The 22,875-nt window shown below is 40.2% G+C and overlaps 1 protein-coding gene across 3 annotated transcripts in view; it reads right to left on the bottom strand.

The window, feature by feature from the left end:
- DUSP22 (dual specificity phosphatase 22) overlaps positions 1 to 22,875 on the bottom strand; it is a 44,029-nt gene that overhangs the window by 6,000 nt on the left and 15,154 nt on the right. For all 3 annotated transcript variants that reach the window (XM_053941018.1, XM_053941026.1, XM_053941035.1), the window contains exons 4-6: positions 7,705 to 7,754; positions 2,379 to 2,453; positions 675 to 846 (exon numbers count right to left, since the gene is read on the bottom strand). In XM_053941018.1, coding sequence (XP_053796993.1) covers positions 675 to 846; positions 2,379 to 2,453; positions 7,705 to 7,754 — 297 coding nt within the window. The remainder of the gene's footprint in view (positions 1 to 674; positions 847 to 2,378; positions 2,454 to 7,704; positions 7,755 to 22,875) is intronic.

The following is a 22,875-nucleotide window of genomic DNA, read 5'->3' as shown; positions in this document are numbered from 1 at the left end:
TTGCGTAGGATGGGGTTTTTTTGGAGTAAGAAACTCATTTTTGTTTTATGACACCCCTTTGGCAGTCCAACTCTTTTGCTGATTCTCCTAGCACTACAAAACCTTCAAAGGCTCATAAGAAAAAAAAGGGTCAGATCTGAGGCTGCCCTAAACATCAAAAAACATATTAACTCTTAGCCACAGAAGGTGGGAGGACTTGGGTTTATGGACAAACCATAATGAGGACTTACTTTAACTCCTGGACATGAAAGATCTGTGATGATGATTTCTTTCCTGCTTACTAGTGCAAATGAATGTGTTGGGAGGAAACCCACTACTTTTATGCAACTGGTAGTTATAGGTTGGCCTTTTACTTGTGTTCTGAGAATTCACCCTTTACCTTTTACCCCTCTAAAGGTGCTAATCTTGAACTGTGTCTTAGCTCACATGAAGCAACCACTAGATTGACAGCACAGCTGGACAGGAGGTGTCCTTCATCCCTTTTCCCACCCAGCATTCCCTGACACCTTCAGATCTATCTGTATCCCCTTCACGGAACTGGCTGGGCTAAGAAGCCATTCCCTCAAAGCAAAAACGGGGAGTCAGATAAAACACACAGACCACAAAATAATGAGAAGTAGCCCATGATCTGACTTGGAGTTGTGTTTCACAGCTCTTTTTTGTAGTTCATTTACCTGATCAACATCATGTTTTTCGAATTCCTGTAGCTGTCTCTGGAAGCCCATGTTTGGATTGGCACAGGATCTCGCCGCACGGACAACAGACAGTGCATCTTCCCAGCCAAAGTCTGTGATGGTCATGATGTAGGCAACCACCAGTGTGACACTCCTGGAGACACCTGCAAGGCTGCATGGAGAAGGGGGTGCTAAACAGTGAAGCAGTGCTGTACTTCACCTGTCACAGCTAAAAGCATTACTTCTCAACATCACAGACTGCTGTGCTGCTTGTCATGAGGAAGAAATATTATAATATTTGAGTTAAATAGTTTTGGTGCTACTTTTTCAAATGCAGCAGAAGAAAATCTACGTGATCAAGAAAGTGGGTTCTGAGTGGTAACTCATATGAGGCTGAAAAGGAAGAAAAAAGTATCAAGTAGTCACAAAAGCAGGGGACAGTGAACACATTCTAAGTTAGATTTGGGTTTTAAAAAGGCAGAAGTAAGTCACCCTTTCTTTCTTCTGTTTATAAAGATCAGAGCAGAGAAATAAGACTGTTTCCTCTCCACCATGAATAAAGGCTGCAATTTCATGGGGCAAAAATGAACTTTAACTGAACCAATAAGAGGTACATATGTCTGGTTGCTTGAGTTCCTCTTTCTGCTATCCACTGCATTGTGCAGCTTAAACTCTCAGGACTCCAGTTTCCCCAGATGAAAAGCTGGGATAGAGTAAGAATCATTCATGATGTCTGGTTGGACAACACTGGACAAACTCAGAATTATTTCTATTCAGAGTATAAAGAATGTGTTAAGAATTATATTTACCACAGTCAAAATAAAGAGTAACCAGACTCTTACACCATTTTATGTTTCTGAATACTTCACAAATTTAAATATATGGTTTTTAAAATTCTATCAGTATTCAGACTACTTATTCCTGTTTTCTATACACCAAGACTGACCAAATGGCTCATGCACAGCTCTGTCACGAGTCAATAGCAAAGTGAGGGTTTATACTCAGGGCCTGTGTACAAGTCCAGAGTTCAAATCATGAGATGACTGTGATTCCATATACAGACTCAGCTATGTCCTGTGGACATACAGCACAAAGACCACAACCAATAGCAAAGAGCAACAAAAAACCCAGGGTGGGATTTCCTTTTCTATTCTTTACAGTCCTAGGAGCATCTCTCCAATCAGGGTCTTGCTATTAACAAATGCAACATTTGAATGCTTCAGCAGTTTTAAGAAGAGGGGGGAAAATCAATTTCTGTTCAGACAGGTTTTTTTAACAACTCTGAAGTCACCAAAACAGCTGTTAGAGAAATTAATCAAATTATTAGGATTATGGAAATCACATTTAGAAATACAGCTATTAAAATGATGAGAAATAAATAGTATGTCTTCAGCCAACACATTCCTAGTTAAATAAATCCCACAAAGATGTTTGATAAGAGAAGGTCAAGAGGAATCTCTTCAGCTCCTTTCATCTCCAAGCAGCTGCCCACCCCAGAGACTCGAATGCCCTCGCATAAGGCTTTAATAGCATTTGCAAATCTTCTGGGTCTTTCTGAATAAAGGGAGCAATTCAGTCCAAGAGGATTTGGCTACAGAGGGGAGATGACCACAAATTTTATTACGAAATCATTAAAATGATGAACATCCTAATCAAGGTAGAGAAACCCTTAAAAAGAATTTGTTTAGCAAGTCGTATACATACCAGTGAACTAAGCAGCCTTCACCTGTGAGCCGGCACTCATGGATAAATTTGATGCTCTCTCTGAAATGCCTTGCTCTGAAAACAAAAGCAGAAGGAGGATAAAGAAAGTGCTGCATTTAGTAAAATCACTACTTAGAAAGAAAGAAATATATCCGAAAGCTCACCTCATGCTGTTTCTAGAATTTAGAACTGAATACAGGTCTTACAAAGTAAAAGTTATTGTCTGCCAATGAAACACAGAACTCACTGGCATAAGTTATTTGCCACTCCATCCAAGTAAGAAACTGGTATTTTAGGCACTACAGTGTGATAAACTTTATTCTGATGACTGTCAAGTCTGTATTTTGGTTTGTGTTTGATACTTCTTAAAGCAGTAACTTGACCTCACATGTCCTTGTGTGCTCAGATGTCAGGTGGAACTCAGCACAACTACATGAGCAGTTCTCCAGATGTAATGTCTCTCACAAAGAGACACTACCTGCTACCCAAACTTATGCTTCATTCTAACTCTACCTCCTCCTTCAAGCCATGTGCTAAGGCATGTCTAAACATTAAGACTTTCTGCTTGGCTATGTGAAATCACTCCCTTTTGTCTCTGCTATGAAAAAATTCTCAATTCAAGCCCTGTTTTCTTTAGTTCCTTCCAGTCTTCTCCTTTCAGACGGCAGTACCCCTTCTGCCTGTATTCAGGGTGTCAGCCTACAGCTCGCCTGTTTTAAAGCAGCAGAGGAGAAAACGTAGAGAAGACTCTGTTTGCAAACTTTAGGGTTTATAATCTCATTATCCTTTACACATGCCCCTTTCATTTTAAGTGAGGCATAGTGAAGGATAGCGAGTGGGCAGCTGTCATCATCTGAGTGAATACGCAGCACTGCCTCTTTGCATCCCAGTTCCAAGTTGCACACCCTGCCTTTGGTGCTGCCTGCAGTTTTACCACAGCTGCAAGTAGCACCTCTTAGCTCAACAGAGCTGGAGTTCACGGTGGCCTTTGAGTGCTCTTGCAATTCAAGCTCACAAGCAGCAGTAATGTGGGCAACACAGGCAGAGGAAAGAGGTTCTTAGGGGGCAGTCATTGCCAGGCCTGCTGGCAAGGGCAAACCTGAAAGCACATTGCGCTCAACACCCATGAAACACAACGTCCTGTATTCAAGATGTTTCCCCTTTCTGAGTGAATATTATACCACAAGGGTAAAAGAAAAAAAACCTCAGCCCAGAACCAGCAGCCACACAAAAATCAGGAATACCCACATAAAAGGAAGCTTCCCTTCCTGCCTAACAGTGCAGCTGCTGATACTGTAAACACTCCTGACCTGAAGGACAACACTGATGCAACAGGATGTCACTGCCTGCAGAACTTGCAAAGGCAACGATATCTAACTGGAATAAACAAAAAGAAGATCCCAAAGCCCGGGACTCCCTCTCCAACACAGGTCCTGCATCACTGGATACAACATGGAAAACACAGCTAGAGAAGACCTGAGCAGCTTATTTGGAAAATCTCAACGCACAATGCAATCCCAAGCTTTTGGACAGCAGGTCAACTCAAGGTTTTATATTTCTCAAGGAACTGATGAAGCATGTGGGATAAGTGAAGACAAAGCCTTACAAATGCATGTGTACTCGGACTGCCACGCCAAACCACTGTCGCTTGCTGAGCTCTAAGAAATCAGTGTGCTCAGGTCTGCCAGGGGAGCACAAGAGGCTTCACATAAACAAACTTAGAGGATAAATGAGATCTCTGGCTATGTGTGCAAGAGGCTTTGCTATTGCACAATGAAGAGCTTAGCTGAGATTGAAAGCATTCACTCAGATGAAGCTTGGTCAGGTTGTATTGACAACCTGATCTTCTCATCTTTTCTCTTTCTCTCTAGAAAATATGGCCAGGAGGGTAGCTTCATGCACGAGTGAATTCATTTCAATGGTCTCACACAAGTTTTGTTAAGACACTTCCAACACTCTGGTTTGAAAAATATCTGTGACTGAGCATAACACCTTTGCAAGGTACTAAACATCGTGAACTCCATTCACCCAGTTTTCTTCACCCTTCCTCACCGCTGATGCTCAGTCTGCTGATGTGCTTTCAAGTGTGTTTACAGGCATTCATGAAAATGAGAAGAGAAATAGTCACATCTAGAATTAGTGCTGCTCTATAGCACCCTGGCCCCTCCTCATCTTGAGCCAGAGAAAAGGAGGTATGTACTCCTCCACAACCCTATGGCATCAGGGTCTCTTCTGAAGCCAGTAGACACAGTTGCTTAAACTCATTTTCAAAGTTATGGTAAAATCATGTTCAGATTAAAACTAAGATTGAGGACCAGTTAGCTCTGTGGCAATTGCCAGACACAAAGAAGAATGGTAAGTCTTACAGTAACCACAAAACAGTTGACTATCATCTCTAACAGGAAAGCACTTGACAAATGTGTTGATTTGCAGCCCATTTGTTGGACTTCAGGACAATTTATTACATGATATCTGACTCTTGCATCTCCCAGCTGAAAGCTGGGTCCTGAACTGCATCATCTTTACAGTGGGAAAACACCACAGGAAGAACCACCAGTACAACGCCCCTACCAGGATGTTGTAGAAGTTATCTAAACTACGCATTAGAGCACGCTGCATAATTCAAAACAAGACCAAGAGCAGACTTATGATACTAGAGCTATATTTTCATTTGTTGCTAGTTGGACTTCTACAAGCATTTATAAAGGTTAAAAAGATAGCATCCACATCAGATAGGACAAAGCATCTTGATGTTTCTTTCCTTTCGTGATGTAAAAAGAAAAAAATCTACCAAAATTTTCTCCTCTTAATAGGTCATCTGGCTTCTGTATTCTCACCACTAACCACCTGACTGTTAGAGGCTAATTCCCTAGAAACAGACAGCCAGCCAAAGACAATTAACTGGAACAGGGCAGGAAGGGAAGATTCTATTTCTATAGAAATAACTTTTTAGTGATGACTTTTATAGAGAATGACTCTTCTGGAGCAGTTACTGGCCCAAGGTAAAATTCTCACAGACCAGGGAAAACATTGATTTAAATCTAGGAAGTACCTTGAGTCTGAAAAGCAATTGCTTTCTCCCCATGCTTGTTGGGGCAGAACAGGGGAGAAAAATAAAGCTTTTGAGACACTTTAGTGAATAGCCACATGCTAACAGGGGAATCCCTGCTGTATGTCCCTGGCAAGTCATCCCTCTGAGGAAAAGAACTCCACTAAAGTTTTCTAGGAGTAAATATGCATTATTCACACAAGAAACCAAAGGTTTTCTTCACAAAAACTGAGCTGAAGTGCATTAAGAGCTCACAGTCACAAAATTCAGTGGGTAAAAGGTTTCCAGTTGGTCCTTGCTGTTGGGAAACAGACAAGAGAGCAGAGTGCACCCCATCAGTTGTGCCTGTTAACTATTGCTAAGAGAACACAAGAACCTGCAATACAGGATGCTGCTTGGTTGGTTGTTTTTTTCTCCCTAGAAAGAAACCAACAGAATCCCTCTTTCAGAAGCAGAGGGTAGACATGCAAAGATGTTGCAGAGGGACCAATTCCCTTCCTGTTCCCTAGCTATCCCTCCCTCCACAGTGGGCACAGGCAGTATGGTTAACCACTCCTAGATAAGACTGCATCCAGTCCTCTCAGGCTGAACAAAAATAACTTCCTCTTTCTTTCAGAAGACTGCATGTGCAAAGCAAGCAATGGTGCTATTTGTGAGCATCATGATTTGATTTTACTTGAAGGCCTGGACTGTATAAAGTAAAAGAAGAAAAATCGGTTACTCATCAAGTTTTATTTTAAGTGATGGAATGTATCAGTATTAGAAGTAATGACGTTTGCTTGCAACCACCTGATACCAAAGCAAGTATTTTAGATGCCTGCAGCATAACAGAAACAATATTCATGCAAATATTCTATCTTCTTACTGAAGCCTTAAGAGCCATGGTACTGCGCCAGACAGCGCAAGCACAGGAACTGTTCTTTCAATATAACTCCTTGATATTTAACAGTGAGGGGAATTGTACATTGATTAATGTTCATCATAAATGCCATCCTTTCTCTTTCTATTCCCAATTTATCTCTAGTGACAAAGGAAGCAGATTTAGAAAATGTTGTCAAAAATGCTACACACTTCAAAATGCCAATGAACAATTAATGACATGTGAATGCTTTCCTCTAATCTCATATTAGCTTTCCTTCCCAAAAGATATTTCTTTAAATTTATTTATGTTTATTTTAAATATTAAGGCCACAGAAGCTGTCCATTACAAAGGCAGTTAGCTCTCAGCCTTCTCATTACAGACCTGAAATTTAGGGGATTAGGGTGTTTTTTATTGAGGGTGGGGTGTGGTGCCTTTTTTTTTTTCCCTTCACCCAAAATCATGACAGAAATGCAGAATAAAAAGGCAAATTATCAGACATCAAATGCCACACTGGAATCTTTCTAGACTATGAGAAACACATGCTCTAAAAATATCCCCCAAAAGCATGAGCCAGACTATTGCTGTGATACAAGAGAAAAGTAGTGCTGCAGTTCCTTCCGTACCTACCAGGCCTCTTTCCACTACTTGTTTCTCTACCAAAAATTGGTAGCAGGATGTGGCTGAAACCCCCCTTACCTCTCCCCAACACAAACAGTGAGCCCTAGAAGAAAGAGCTGGTCACCATCCAAGTCCTTTTGTTTTGATCTCTCTTTGGAATCAAGGCTTGGCATGCTCAATTAAAACCAGGGGTAAATCAGTAAGCATTAGGTGAACTTTAGCAGAGATGAGAAAGAGCAAGGCTTGGACACTCTAGCTGCAGTACCTATATCCTCAAGGTCAGAGTCACTGCAGGGCAGAAAACTCCCTGCCATGCCAGCTTATACCAAGAGCAGCAGGGACTTCTGAGGCAGGTTCAAGAAGTCCCCAGCCGATTGTCAGGGGTAGTTTGCACACAGGGACTTTGTTTTGAAGGCCCACTGTGAGAAATTTATTTCAACCCTTGAGGCACCAGGCTTCAAACCTCTTTCAAATACTTGTTAATGGCTGCAGTTGGCACTTAAAAAAAAAAAAAAAAAAAAAAGAGGAGCCAAACACAAAGATTGACAAAAACAGTGGCTAGAATAAACTGTGACTGAATTAGGCTCAGACTCACTAAGGAATTCCTGAAGTTTAAGGCCACAAATCAAAAAGCAGGGTGAAATGAAGTGTTACTGTGTTTTCCTAAAAGATTAAACCCCTTATTTGTGTAATACTCATTAGAGATCAGAATCAGAGCTTTCAGCAAATTTTAAAATAGGCATCATGGTACCATAGGATTTCTGGGGTTTCATGATTTACTTTTAAAAAATACTTACAAGTTCTGCGAGGGTGAGTCAGCAGCAGGAATGCACAGATACTTCATTCCCTGTGTAAAGAAGCAAAAAGGTTTGAGAAGAAAAGATTCAAGTTAAACACATTCATCCAGCACAGCATAAGTCCTGCTCTAGACTAGTGGAATATTAATGATTGTGAGGATGCAACACCATCATTCAGACAGAAATCATCTCTATCCAGTCAGATTTTAAAACACTTGCTTTCACATTGCTAAGACTCCAGCATATAGCTTAGCCATGCTTCTCCCAAGGCTCAATAGTGAGCTTTTAAAAAGAGGAGCACCTTTACTAAAAAGATCTAAACTGCTTTCTGAAAACACAATAGCTCTTACATTTCTAGGAAAATGAAGTTGCATCTTCTCCTGCCCTTGCCTTTCTCTGAACAGATGTTACAACCTGAAATTGTGATATGCAGTTTCTTTTAAACTCACACAATCATTTTACTTTACCCAGCTGATAAACCAACAAAATGTATATCAAAGAAGAAATGTGATGTGGATTTTATTTTTTTATTTCTGGAAGCCTTCAAGAAGGACAACCATAAAACTCATACTTTTCTTCCACAAAGTTAGCCTCTCTTTCTTAGTCAACTATCATAGTAAGTTATAAGATTGAGTAGGGAAGTTAGATAACCATTTCTGATGCATTAAAAATGTTACTAGATATATTTAAAACAACATATCCATAATCCTACGCTACTGCTTTGCATTGTCAATGCTCATTTCAACTGTCATTTTATTTTCAAAGTTTTCTTTGCTCCTATGACTGTTAAGAAATAGAACACTTCTGAAAGCACATTTAGCTGACTTCTCAAATAGGACTTCCAAGAATACCATCTGCAGCTCAGACACACAAAAACTACATTATTCACTGGAACTCTTTTGAATTATCTCAGATGCTAAGTTATGAATTCTTCAGATGCACTTGGAAAAATAAGAATTCAAGCAAAAGGGTCATTATAAAATGCATCTAAATCCATCCTTTTGTAACAATGCACACTCCTGTAATAATCCCACATGTTCAACACCACACAAGGAAAGTCACATATTTATGTACAAGAGATCCTTTGCCAACACGGTGCAACACAATCTCCACCTACCAGGCATTTTATTTGCCAGCTGGGGAAAGAAGAGAAATTTTCACTGCTCAAGTGTGTGGCTACCTGAGGCAGCATCATCTACAACCCCTTTGCTCTGCTGACTCAGAAACCCCTCCATATGTCCCTTACACATACTTTGTTTCTTCACTTGCCATTGCACAAAGAGCAAAGCCTTTTACAAGAGATCCTGACTCCAGCACCATGACACACCTCTGCAAGGTGCACAAACTTCACCACTCTGTCAGAGAGATTGTAGGAAACAATCAGAAACAGTCAGAAACATTGTGGGAAGCCAGGAGAGCTCCACAAAAGCTGATCCAAAACAACTTGTACAGGCACACTCATTTAGAAAGATAGTGTAGCAGCAATACTTATATTGATAGGCTGTTGAGCCAAGGATAATTAAATATATTGACAGATTAATTACAATAATAAGCATTTGTATGACACATCTGAGAGGTTTATCTTGGACACTAGTATCAGTTCAAGTGAGTCACTCCAGTAGAATGAGGGCCTGAGACCCGAAAGTAAATTTACATGCTATTCTTTCCCCATCACCTCTAGCAACTCCATACCATTGAAAATTTGAAAATTGAGGGCAGGAGATGGGTTAGCTCTGGAGTGCAGTACATGCCAGAAGGTTCGCTCCTCCAGCACGCACTGACGCAAGTTGTTCCGCAGATTTCAGAAGCTATGGCACATGCTGAGTGCTTTTCACAGGCTGAGTGCAGAGGGGCTTTCAGATTGTGTTCACTCTAAAAGCAGAAGTAGCACCCAGCACAAATTTAAGACCTGCAATGTTCCTTTTTTTGTCATGGCTGGTTAGTTCCAACTACTGCAAGCAAGCATGAAACCAGCCTATGAGAGACCACACATGGTCCCGAATGGCTCATCCAAAGCCTGATCCTGGACAGCTTCAGCACTTACGACTTCCAGTGAAGCCCACAGCACGCTTTTCATTATTGTGCTTGCAAATGCTCAGCATCAGCCTGTTAACTTTATTAATAAATCTTCTCAGAAAGGAGATGGTTTAAGTTAGTTGAATTTGGTATTTTGACTGATGTGTATCACCTGTGTTTTTGGAAGGCTGTGGTGATGGACTCCTCCCTGTGAAGAAATAATCACACACTCAACTCAGAAATAGTTAGAGGTGGGATTTCAAAAGTACTGTGCAGTGACCTAACCCATCTCCCACAAAAATCAACAGTGAAACTCTCAGCAACTTCGAGCCAAACACAGTTTGGCCAGAGTTGGTAACTCCTGAGGATCCCACCCTACCAGAGTTTTGTTTCTCTTGGTAGAAATACTAATTATAATAATAGGATCAAATATCATTCATCATAATTGGACACTTGAAATACAACATCACCACAAGATTGTATGAGGTAGGTATTCATAAATGAGACTCAGGATTTTTTGTGTAGATATTCCTACACTGATTGCTGGAATTAGATTTTCTTCATGCATACTGTATAGGCTTTTTTTTTGTTTAAAAATATCACCAATAGGAAGACACTTAATTGCTGAACCCTGCTGTTTGTGACTCTTTTTGAAAAAAAAAGCTACCCAGGATCATAATATTTGTATATCTGTGCCCCAAGACACTACTGTCTTTCCTGTACACATACCCTGCAGGTACCATCAAAGAACTGTCCCAAGGGACTTTTCAAGCAGAACAGTTTATGCCAAGCAAACAAACAGCTACCTACAACATTTAATATAGGGTACTAGCATGCAAGAAAGACAGAAACACCACTATTTTCTTACCTAGCAGTTTGTTTGCCATTCTCAAACCGCAAAGCTTAAAATGTTAGGTGGCAACAATCATTGGAAGAGTGATTACAACAGAGTAAGCTAAAACAAAGACTGTTGAAACCAGCTTCTTGTGAAAATTTCAACAGGCTCCAAATTGGTCCCTAGTCAGCAGTTTCATTAAATAAACCTGAATCCAGTTGCAGATGCAATATGCAGTTGAACCAAAATGGCATATTAATAAGGATGGAAAGACAAATACAAAATTTATGGCAACCATATGGAAATCTTTATTTACATCTTTTTAAATTAAGGACACTTTGTTCCCTAAAAATGACAATTCTGTAAAATTATTCAGTGAAGGAAGGACAGAACAACTCAAAACAGGTATTGTGCCAACTTCACCTACACACAATAAATTAGGTGCTACAGAGCAAGCTACTCATTTCAAAACATGGTATTTATTCGAAACAAAGGGAAAAACTTGCAAAGCCTAAAAACTGATGAAAAAATAAACACCATTTAAAATCCTATACAAAGTAATACATCCCCCCTATTTATTGCATATTCTTGCATATATATTGTTATTCAAAAATTTCTTCAGCTGACAGCTATGTCAGTCATGCTTTATCTCTCCAAACATGCTTTTCCTCAGAGTACCCAATTAAAATCTATTGATCCAGCCTTTTTAATTACACAGAATCTATGTATATTATTAGGCAATATAACATCCCAAACATATGGAATGGGTACAGACCCAAGCTCCTAGGGCAATGAGGTGCTGAACACAGCATTTTTCTGCTCACCTCAATTCACTGCTACTTTCCACTTGTTACTTTGAAATCACTGCTTTCCTTTCTCCATCAATCACTTTTACCACCAAACACCCCTACCTTTCAACACACACGCCAGACTTTTTGCTTATTACTTACATGATGACCCTAACTGATGCCCCCATCAAATAAAAGCAGTGCTTCCATTTCTTTTGGTTATTTAACCTGTTAACATTGTCCCAAACAAAAATCAGTAAAATAAAATCTAATTTACTTTTTTGTTTTCTGTTTCAGCAGAGTAACCACCAAAACTAGATTCTCTCGTAGGCCCTGAAACTGAGTGCTGCAGTTAAACCGATACAGTGAGAGCTAACAAACTATGGCAAGTATTCAGATTTCAAGACTGTCGAAGTTGAAACAAGGGAGAGTTAAGTAAAATTTCTAAAATTCACTGTTATTTGAGAAACAACAACACTTGATGCAATTTCACCACAGATTCTGGAATTAATAAGCCAGTTCTGCTGCAGTGAATATTAAGGGATTAAACCAGATTTCATACACATATATGCAGAAGCTTTATACTACAGTCAATAAGGTATTAATGGAATTCTGTCAATATTAAAATTCCTAATTATTTTAGAGGTTGATCTACTAAGGTTGGAAACAGAACAGTTATGTCACATTTGGAAAAGTCAGACTAAAGAACAAGACTTTCCCAATATCATTAGCTTTTAAAAAAGATAATTACATCTTTGCTATTAAATCCAGTATTTCATTCAGTGTTCGGGAACACAGCAGTCCAGTATAGGGAAAACTTTGTTTTTATTCTACTTAAACAGAATCTTATTTTAAAAACTCCAACTTCATTTTAGCTAAATTTGTAAAATCTGGCATTTGGGGTTTTCTGGAAGAACTTGTAGAGTTTTGCAGTAGCAGAATGACATATCTCTAAGTGCCAAATGTCAACTAATGGGTCAATGACTGAAAACAGGACCTTTGCAGAGCACAGACAAATTCAATTGTACAATACCAAGAATGATTTCGGCTCTCAACAGGATGAAGTGCAAGAAGTACTGCAAGACAAATGCAGCATCTATACAGATGGCTGCTCCTTTGCAATGATTGAAGATACTCTGAAGTCATTGAGAATGATAATCAGTTTGATTGCATCTTAACCATACTAATATATGTTTCATATGTGAAAGGAAACTGTCCAGTGATTCTTATATAAAAACAGCCTACATAAGAATAAGGACAAAAAATGCTATTCATTATTACATGTTCAGTGGGTTTTCCAAGTAATGTTTTTACAGACGTTTTTCAGAACATCATCTCTGCCGCTGCTGTACATATATTTCTGAGATTCTAGTTAGCACTGGAAGCCTGAATCTAGTGTGTCAGATTTTAAAAGTTGAGGAGAGGGGGAAAGAACCTCAAATTACAAAATTTCTGCTCTCCAAGGGCAAAGAGTAGAGGGAAGGGTCTGTAAAAAAAAAAAAAAATTAAAAGAGCAGTATTATATTTTTGGCATTAAACTTCTCTATTTAAATTTACGTAAAGATACCATCAACAATTTCCAAGAATTTTTTTTTTAAACATAAAACCCTAAACTTATATTTGTGAACCAAGATGCAAATAGAAAACCTCCAGCACCTGGCAAGTTCTTTCAGGTTAGTCAAAAACCATGTGTTAATTTGAGTCGTCACATCAACAGATGAGGACAGGAGGACTTATTTTTGTTTAGGGGCATTTCAGCAAAAAAGCTAAAGTGGGAAACAGCCGGCACAAAGCTTCCTCAAGCCAAACCAATGAGAGTTTATAAAGGGTTTAGTCCAGTAATGCACTGAACTGAACCTGCTAAACTGAAAACTGTTCAACCGTTTGTTTGTCCTTTCAGTTACTTTCTGTAGCAATCACCATTAGTGCTGATTTTATTAATGACTCATAGAAAATGCATTTGTGTTTCAGCCAAGGATAACCACTAATTGACTTGAGTGAACAACACACTCAGGTTTGGCTTCAAAAAATATGATAAACAAAATTGCAATTACATGAACAATATGAACAGCAGCAAATGGGATGCTCCTGCAATTGAATTCATATGTTCCATTCTTGTTATCAGGAATAATACTATGTCAGAGTTTTTTACAATGCTGGTTCATAGTTTTCTTAGGAAGTAGTCTCAGTGACACTTCTGAAAAGCTCCTTAAGGCTGGAATGTGCCAATCACAAATATAAAGTGTCCTGTTAAAACCCTCCTTCTCCATCTCCCGTCTCTAAAATTAAAAGAGGCAAATGTTGAAAATTTAAGGATTTTATTTTAGTTGCACAGAGCTGTGGTTATTTCTAATTCTAACCCTGAATTCCAGTTCTAACCTGTCTCATATGAAGGAATGCAGAGTGGGACAAAACAGTAATGAGTTTGTATTAAATTGTGGCTTATCTCCTTCTGGACAGACCAAGAGTATTTTCTGGACTTCAGCTGAGAGGAAAGACTTTGTTTGTCTGCCTTGACTACATGACTTATTCAAGCTCCCAGGCATGTCAGGGCATATCTGAGCACTACCAGTCACACTTATCCCTGAACCCTCAAGGGGGTCCCTGACTACTAAAATAAAACACTATATCACAACTGCCTCTTTCTTTAAGGGAATGCTGGAACATGATCACTATACCTCTGAAATAAGCTCACTTTACTTTTACAAGGGCACTTAGTGACAGGACAAAAGGCAATGGGTTCAATCTAAGAGCGAGAAAGCTTAGATTAAACAGTAGAAATAAATTCTTTACTGCAAGGGTGATGAGACACTAGAACAGGTTACCCAGAGAAATTGTGGATTCGCCATCCCTGGAAATGTTTAAGGTCAGTTTAGTGGAAAGTGTTCCTGCCCATCCATGGCAGGGGGTTTGGAATTAAATAATCTTTAAGGTCCCCTTCAACCCAAACCATTCTATCATTCTGTGATTAGAAGCATGGGTTAACACATTCCATACACAGAGGACACATCGTGTCCTCTGCAGAGGCAGGTCAGAGCACTTGTCCTGTTCTGGTTAACACCATAACCAAGCAGTTAGAAATACCAGAACATCCCTCATGCAAACAGCTCACCATTGAAAGCTCCAAGCAGTCTTCATCCTCTCCTCCCTGCCACCTGCTGTGACAGGAACGTGCTTCCCTGGACACAGCTCATGTGATGAGCAAGTTGAATGGTGAACTGATTTAGTGCATCACCACAGCAGCCTCTGCCAGGGGTACCACATCACAAAGGCCTGGCCTGACACACTTTAAAAGAGACTTTGTGGAAGTCTGGTGGTAGCTTCTTAGTGGGCTACTGGGGTAATATTTGAAAAATTAGCCAGAGTTCCCAACTTCACAAGCAGAATCAATGCCAGACAGGGCATTACTTCAAACTAGAATCATCTGGCGCCGCTACACCTGAAAGAAAAATGGTAGCTGTTTTGCTCAGCATGGTCTTCTGAAACATCTCATGAGGGGAAACCCTTACCATGAAAAGACAGTGAAACATCACAGAGGAAAGTTAAGGTTTTTTGTTAGAAGAAGTGCTTGTACACTTTCTCTTGAAGTTAACACGATGTCTCAAAACCAACAGCTTCTAACGCTGGTGATACAGGAGTTCAGTGCTACCGATGGAAATGCAACAGTCCAACTTGACTAATTATTAATTTGTAGAGCTGGTCTTTATACAACAGCCATGACCTTGCTATATGATAGTAGCACCTTTGATTTTGAAGGCTGTCTTGCCATGTCCCTCTTTAACAGTTCCCGTAAATGTTTCGGTTGGATCTCAATGACAACAGAGCCTGTGCAGAGGACATGCTGCCAGTGATACCCAGTAGGGCCTTCACCTGTCATGTCATCAAGATGCAATTTTCATATATGAAAGGCCTTTTACAGTTCAAGACTTCTGCATGCTATCCAATACTGCAATACAGTTTTAACAGATTGGCTGTTTTCACTTCCTGAGCAGCATCTCTCCACAATAAACATATGTTGATGCTTTGTGTTTTGCTTAAAAAAAAAAATTACAGCTGATTGATTTCCCAGTATTTCCCTTTTTAGTTAGTTCCTGTTAAGCAGTAATATGCCTTTGAGTCCAGACAAATGCTTTCTGGACTCCTATCTGTGTGAGGATAGTCCTCAGAGAGTAAAGGATGAACAGATCAAGGGCAGTCCTGCCTAGAAGGACTTGGAGGTGCTGGTGGACGAGAACCTCAACACAGCCCAGAAATGCGCACTCACAGAAAGCCAACAGCATCCTGAGCTGCATCCAAAGCAGCGTGGTCAGCAGGTCAAGGGAGGGGATTCTACCCCTTTGCTCTGCTCCGCTGAGACCCCACCTGGAGTGCTGCATCCAACTCTGGGGCCCCAACACAAGAAGGACATGGACCTGCTGGACAGAGTCCATAGGAGGGCTACTGGGATGTTTAAAGGGATGGAGCACTTCTCCTAGGAGAAAAGGCTAAGAGAATTGGGATTGTTCGGCCTGGTAAAGAGAAAGCTTTGGGGTATCCTAATTGTGGCCTTCCAGTCCATGAAGGAAGCCTACAAGAAAAATGGAGAGGGACTTTTTACAAGAGCATGTAGTGATAGGACAAGGGAAAATGGCTTCAAACTGAAAGAGAGTAGGTTAAGATTAGATGTTAGGAAGAAATTCTTTACTGTGAGCGTGAGACACTGGAACAGGTGCTCAGAGAAGCTGTGGATGCCCCATCCCTGGAAGTGTTCATGGTCAGGCTGGATGGGGCTCTGAGCAACCTGGTCTAGTGGAAATCGTCCCTGTCCACAGCAGGCGGTTGGAATGAGATGGTCTCTAAATTCCCTTCTAAGCCAAGCCATTCTCTGAATCTATGACTACAAAACAAATCACTAAAGCAGCTTTTAGCACTTCCAAAGTTATCAGCTGGGGAAACTGAGGGCCTAACACAGGATTTTTTTTTTTCCTTTTTCCTTAAGGGTAATTCCTGTTATACATACACATAAAAATATTAAGAAAGTACAACCATGAGAGAAAGAAGTTTCCTCAAACTTGTAAGAGAAGGAAAGAATTAGAAAACTTAAAGGAGATAAGGCTAAAGTTATCACATTAAGTGCTAACTGCAGATATTATAGGTTACTATAGTCAGAACCTAAATAGCTGCAAAAATGCAATCCACAAACTGTGCTAACCAGATTACTTGCATTGTGCCAGAGCTGCCAGTACAGTTCTTCTAAAATAACTGACTTTGCTTTCTCAAAAAAACATACATGTATAGTCTAAAGATCATGGGTAAACATGCAAGATTATCAAGCTCAGCTGAAACTGCATATAGACTTACAACATACAGCCGGGCCTGAAAAATATGAAGCAAGATTCCATACCTTAATGCAAGCTGGTATGAATCCATTATCTATACCAGGTCTTCAGGCTATGACCATTTGATCTTATAAACATTTCTCAGTTTTTGATAGGTGTTTAGTCATTTAGCTCCTCGCTTTCTTCCAAAGGTCTGAATTTAGCAGCCAGTTGTACACTTTATTTTTAATTCATAATCTTGATTCAGTACTTCCTCTTGTGATTTCCCCAGTTGCAAGCTTCTCATACTTAATACCTTATAAAACAGGTATATCACAGCATTCAGCAGTGATTAATCTGGTGTAGAGAAGTTATGCATCTTCTCCACATCATCCTTATTTTTCCACAATTTCTACTCCTCACACTTAATGGTTCTGTTCCAGTTACAGCATCTTTTCATTGCCATTCATGCATTTGACAGTTTACGCAGGGAGTATGAAAGATTTTTCTAAAAGATCATCACAGAGCTTTTTAACTGTTGTTCCCTTTCAGACTAAGTCTTTGAGACCCTATTTCTATTTGGATAAAAATTTTAGAATTTGAAAGGAAAAATATATCTAAAATTTTTTATAAGACAACCTGTCTGAGAAGTTCTTTATTTCCAAAGATGAGAGTTCATTTAAGTTGTGCTGGCTGCACAAGCTAATAGACTGGACAGAAGAGATTATAAAATCATAGATTGTGCCAAGTTGGAAGAGACCAATCAGGATCATTCAGTTCACCTTCCAGCCCTGCAGAGGACACCCCAAAAGTTATACCATGTTCCCTGAGAGCACTGTCCAAACGCTTCTTGAACTCTGACAGGTTTGGTGCTGTGCTCACTTCCCTGAGGACTCTGTTCCAGTGCCCAACCACCCTCTGGGTGAAAAACTTTTTCCTGATAAACAACCTAAACCTACCCTGACTCAGCTTCATGCTGTTTCCTTAAGTCCAGTCACTTCCTTAAGTCCTGGTCATGAGAGTGAAGAGATCAGTACTTGCACCTCTACTTTCCCTTGTGAGGATGTTGAAGACCACAATGAGTCTCCTCTTCTCCAGGCTGAACAGAACAAGCAACCTCAGCTATTCCTCATACGGCTTTCCCTCAAGGCCCTTCACCATCCTCTCGGCCCTTCTTTGGACAGTCTCTAATAGCTCAATGTCTTTTTTATATTGTGGTGCTCAAAACCACACACAGTAGTTCAGTCAGCAACCAGCTTTTCTCTGCCTTCCCCATCCCTCCACCCATCTACCATATCAACACTTATTTAGGTAGTCAAATTCAGGAAAAAAGAGGGGAAAACCACTGCTCTGGAGACAGCAAGTACCAGATTAAGACGATATTGTTAATGGCATCAGAATACAAAGGAAAAACATATAACTGTCCTCTTAGGGTGCTCTGGTTAACTCTGCAGAATGAGGGGAAAAAATAAACATACTGAAAATAAAAACCAAACAAATATTCTGTAGCCACACAAAACAAAGAAAGAAAACTGACATGCATACAGTGGCAGCACTCATAAAAAAAAGCTACTCTTAATGCAGTTCCTCATTAACTGAGTGAATAACAGAGCGCTTCTGTGGCAGGGGACAGTACTGGCATGCCCACATGAACTCTTGTTGATTTAAAATCTACATTACTGTGATCATTATGATGTCTACCAGATGAGTGCAGCATACAAAGCTTCCTGTGACACAGCAGAGTCAAATAAATAAATTAATGCCAAAGGACTCCACAATCACAGGTGACTGGTAATGGGATTCATAACATTTACTAGATCAAACCTCTGGTGCAGGTCAAGAGCAGCAGTAAAATTACTGCTAACTGACAAATGTGTGGTGGACTGTGAGAAAGAAGCTGCTGGTTTCAGTCCATTTCCAGACTGATGGACAGGTGTCTGCAATGCTCACAACAGTCACCACAACTGGCACCTCAAAGTGTCCCAGAGAGACCAAGGGCTGTGAAATGCTCTGGCTCTAAAATGCAAAGCTTAAAGACTGCTATAACCCCGCCTTACCTGAATCAACTTCCACACAAAAATGGAACATATGAGAAAACCCACCTTTACCTCTGGAAATATATTCCAGCAATTACTAACCCTCCCAGTCAAAGTCTTGCTTACTTCCAGTCTGAATCTGTGACACATCATTTGCCAGCCACAATGGCAAGCAGTCCTGATATGGACTTTCCACATGGAAATGTGAACATTCCACAATGTCCACATGGACACTCCACAGAATGCCCACCCATCCCTGCCTCCTCTTGGAGATGACACCTATATGGGACAGGGTCTGAGCACCTGTTTGACAAGAAGACCTCAGTACTTTGCCCTCTCCCAGGACCCACACTGTCCTCCTTCCTGCATTGCAAACAGCAACCACTGCCCAATGCAGCATAGGAAGCATTCTTCCTTCTACCAGCATTTAAACCTGTGGTTGTGGGGAAGAATGAGGAGAGAATGAATTAGATTCTCTCCTCTTACAAGCATTACATGCTTGTAAGTTCAGCTGCTTGGACATGACTGTCCACCACAGCCTACACTTTCCAGAATGAGATGTAGCTGTTTTCAGGCTGCTGCACAATCCAAATCAACAGTCTATTTAGTTTGGGCCCACATTCATCTCCATATAACCACCCCCAGAAGAAGGTTAAACACCTGGAAAAATTCAGAGACAAACACCTCAATGGACCTGCGACCATATTCTTCTGTTAAGATTAACAAGATTTACCTTTACATACTTTACTTTGAGCAACTGGAACAAAAATTTTTGTGATCTGCAAATGTGCTGAGGGTGCACTCAATCCCTCTATGTCCTTGATGAAGACATTAAACAGCAGTGGTTCCAATACAGACCCCTAAGGGGCACCACTCATGACTGGTTTCCATCTGGACATTGAGCTATTGACCCTCTGGATGTGACCACAAAACCAGTTCCTCATCCACCAGACAGTCCAGCCATCACATTCATCTCTCCAATTTAGAGAAGGGTGTTGCGGGGTACCATGTCAAAGGCCTTACAGCAGTCCAGACACAAGACAACCTGTTGGATGGATCCTACACATCACTGCCAGACACGCTGTTATCTAAAGCACACTTGGAGACATGTTTCCCCATCTACCTCTCAGTGTCTCATATTCTGAATAGGAATTTTAAAACCTAAACTAACTGAGAAACAGAATAGAAAAAGCAGGTGGCAAGAAACCTGATTATTCTCCTCTGTTCATGCCTCTTATGTGGATTTATAAAACATCTGTGAGTATCCCATGGGCAGCCATCCAAAGTGCTCTGGAGGAGCCAACTTGATTCACTAAGGCTACTGCCCCTGCGCATCTGTGGGAGCACACAGCACATGGTGCTGTTGGACACTGCTCTCACTCATTACATCTGAAATAACAAACCTAGTTCCACACAGTATGCACACCTTTCTCTTGGACATGCCACCTGCTATCCATAGGGTTTTCCATGAGATAGGTATTTGTATCACAGGAGCTATAAACATGCATCTTTAAATTAAAAAATTCTCACCAAAGTGGTTAAGATCCTGTATAATAATGGTGCGCTTCATTGGAACAATAGCCTCTCTGAACATATTTCAAAGTTTTATTAGTTTAGTTAGTTTTATTAGAGGAAAAGCTTCTTTGAAACAGTTTATACAAAAAGAACTAAAGGGCAATATGGCAAGATAGTTCAGGCCAGATTTTGGCAATTTTTTTCTAGTGTAAATCACTTGAAGTCTTACAAATGATTCTGTGTCTTGCACTTAATGCAAGTTAGCCATGTCTAAAGGTGTAAGAAGTCTTAGAATCCAACTAATTTTATACCTACTTTTTCCTGTTATTCCAGCTTGAAAGTACTCATGACTTCCTAAGGCCACACTTTGATTATGAGCCATCCATGAATCAGATATCCATACGGGTTTGTAAATGATGATTGAGATAATGTCCAAAACAGAATTTCTATAAGAAAACTTTTTTTTTAAAGTATATCTCAGTAGGCACATGTAGCCTAAACCAATATAATACTTTGTTGTGAAACTCTTCAATCATTTCCTAATAGCTTACTAACTTATGAGGAACTGAAGCAGCCTATACCCAAAACCTGCAGTATCTAAGTCACAGGAAAGCATACTTTTTAAAAGGTACTGTAAGCATTTCAAACAACCAGGTAAAAACAGTCTGTAACATCACAGAGAGGGGCAATGCCTCAAGTTACTAGAGTAGAAAACAGTTTTACAATCTGTAGCAAGCTGGTGTTCACCAGATAGACTGATGTTTGTTTCCATTTCTTCAGTGTTGCATTCTTGACTATGAATGACAAAGACAGATTGGGCATTTTCATTCTCTACCCACCAGCCCCACTGGGTATAGAATCGGTACTTCTGATACACCACTTGAAGTGCTCTATTCAGAGGTATTATTGCCTCAAAACAGTGATGAAACTTCAAAATCTGACAAGTAAGATGTTGGTAATTTGTGACTTCTGAGAGCTACAGTATGCATCCATATTCTTTGTTCCACACACAGGCAGAAAAGATCAAATTCTCTTTGATAACATGCTACTAAAACACTACTGGCTTTTCAGTGTCTAAAAACACTTACCTTCCTTAACGTGCAAGAAAGCTTTGTCTAATGAATTACTTGTAGCATTTCCTACATCTCCTACAGGTTCCTACATCTCCTACAGGACTAGGGAATACTAGGGATAAAATATTCTTAGTTAAAGACAAAGGCAACTACTGCAGAAGCAAAGGCAGCTTTTTACAGGTGATCAGCGAAAGATATTCCCTTATCACTGCAATTGCATGTTTAGAAGTCTGAAAAACATCAGATGATTTCTGAACACAAAAGTAATCACTTTCCATGAGTGAAATTTGGGGAGAAAGGTGATGAGGGATACACATAAGGAAAACATTCCTATTTGATTTCAGTGGACATAAGAACAATCCCCAAGCTCGTGGACACATGAGCTGTAACAAACCCACCTAAAACCTGGCATGGATGTAAATAACAAAGGAAGTAACGAAACCTAAGAGAAGTTTTCTAGGCTCTTGTTCCTAAACAGAAGCATTCAGTCACAATCACTGCAGTAAGACCATGACTGATAAAGTAATCAAAATTATCTCAGCTCCCAAATGGAATTTGAAATCTTTACACTGCTTTAGGAACTGGAGAGAAGTTTTAAAGGAACTTTGCTGCATGCAGAGAAAGTCGAAGCCACAACTGGAATCAGGGGTGATTAAAGCAAGTCCATCCTCACGTTGTTCACGTGTTTGCTCATGTGCCACTGTTACTTTTGAGACACTGCTGTGAACCAGATTGGGAAGCGATCTGGGTAAACATAATCCTTCATGTCTTTTGTAGTGGTAACTAGAGGAAGAAATGGTGACCTGGTTATATTTAAACCACAAAAGCTCCCAGTTCTATTTACCATGCAGCCTCACAAACAGATGCACCACCACAAGCAAGGAGGTGGTGTGTGGGCTGCCAAACTACCACCACCAGAAGCACTGGCCTGAGGCTGCAGCTGATCTGTACCATAATCAGTCTTTCTAGTTTTCTAATCATGATAAAACAAAACAAAATTCCATTCATTTAAAAGACCAGCACCCTAAAGGCATCATGACATCTTTACTCAGCACAAATGTTTATCTCGTCAACTAAGAGCACTCTTGAAATTCAGACTTAACAAGCATCAGGCACAACACAAGTCAAATGGACAGTGTAACAAAGGCAACAGCTAAAGCACATTTTATTTTATGAAGCACATTTATAAATCTGCTTCAGCACATTTATAAATTCAAGGTCAACCCAGAGTTCACCATTACCTTGATATTGGGGTTGATTGCGACTACTGGGGACACCTCTTGTTTGGCTTACCTATTGACTTGCCTGGGGGAAGTGGAAATTCTGTAGTTTAAGAACTGAAATCACTGGAGACATTTTGCATGAAGAAAAAGAAAAGCAGAGATTCCCAGCACCAACTACTGCCTTACCCACAATTTTGCCACATTTCATGAGAACGCAGGGAAGGAATGAACAAATTTTAGAGGATAATAGTTCCTGACATAAATCAAATAGCCGGATTTTAAGATGCAGCAAACCCAGGCACACTCTGCTCCAAGGTAAGCTGGTGTAAATAATAAATCACAGCATTCCAGCACAGGAGACCTGTATCCTGTTCCCAGCTCCCTCCCT

The sequence above is a fragment of the Vidua chalybeata genome, chromosome 1 (assembly GCF_026979565.1).
Source record: "Vidua chalybeata isolate OUT-0048 chromosome 1, bVidCha1 merged haplotype, whole genome shotgun sequence".
In the NCBI taxonomy this organism is placed as follows: Eukaryota; Metazoa; Chordata; class Aves; order Passeriformes; family Viduidae; genus Vidua; species Vidua chalybeata.
The sequence above is the reverse complement of the archived record's forward strand: the minus strand, read 5'-3'. Positions and strand labels throughout refer to the sequence as shown.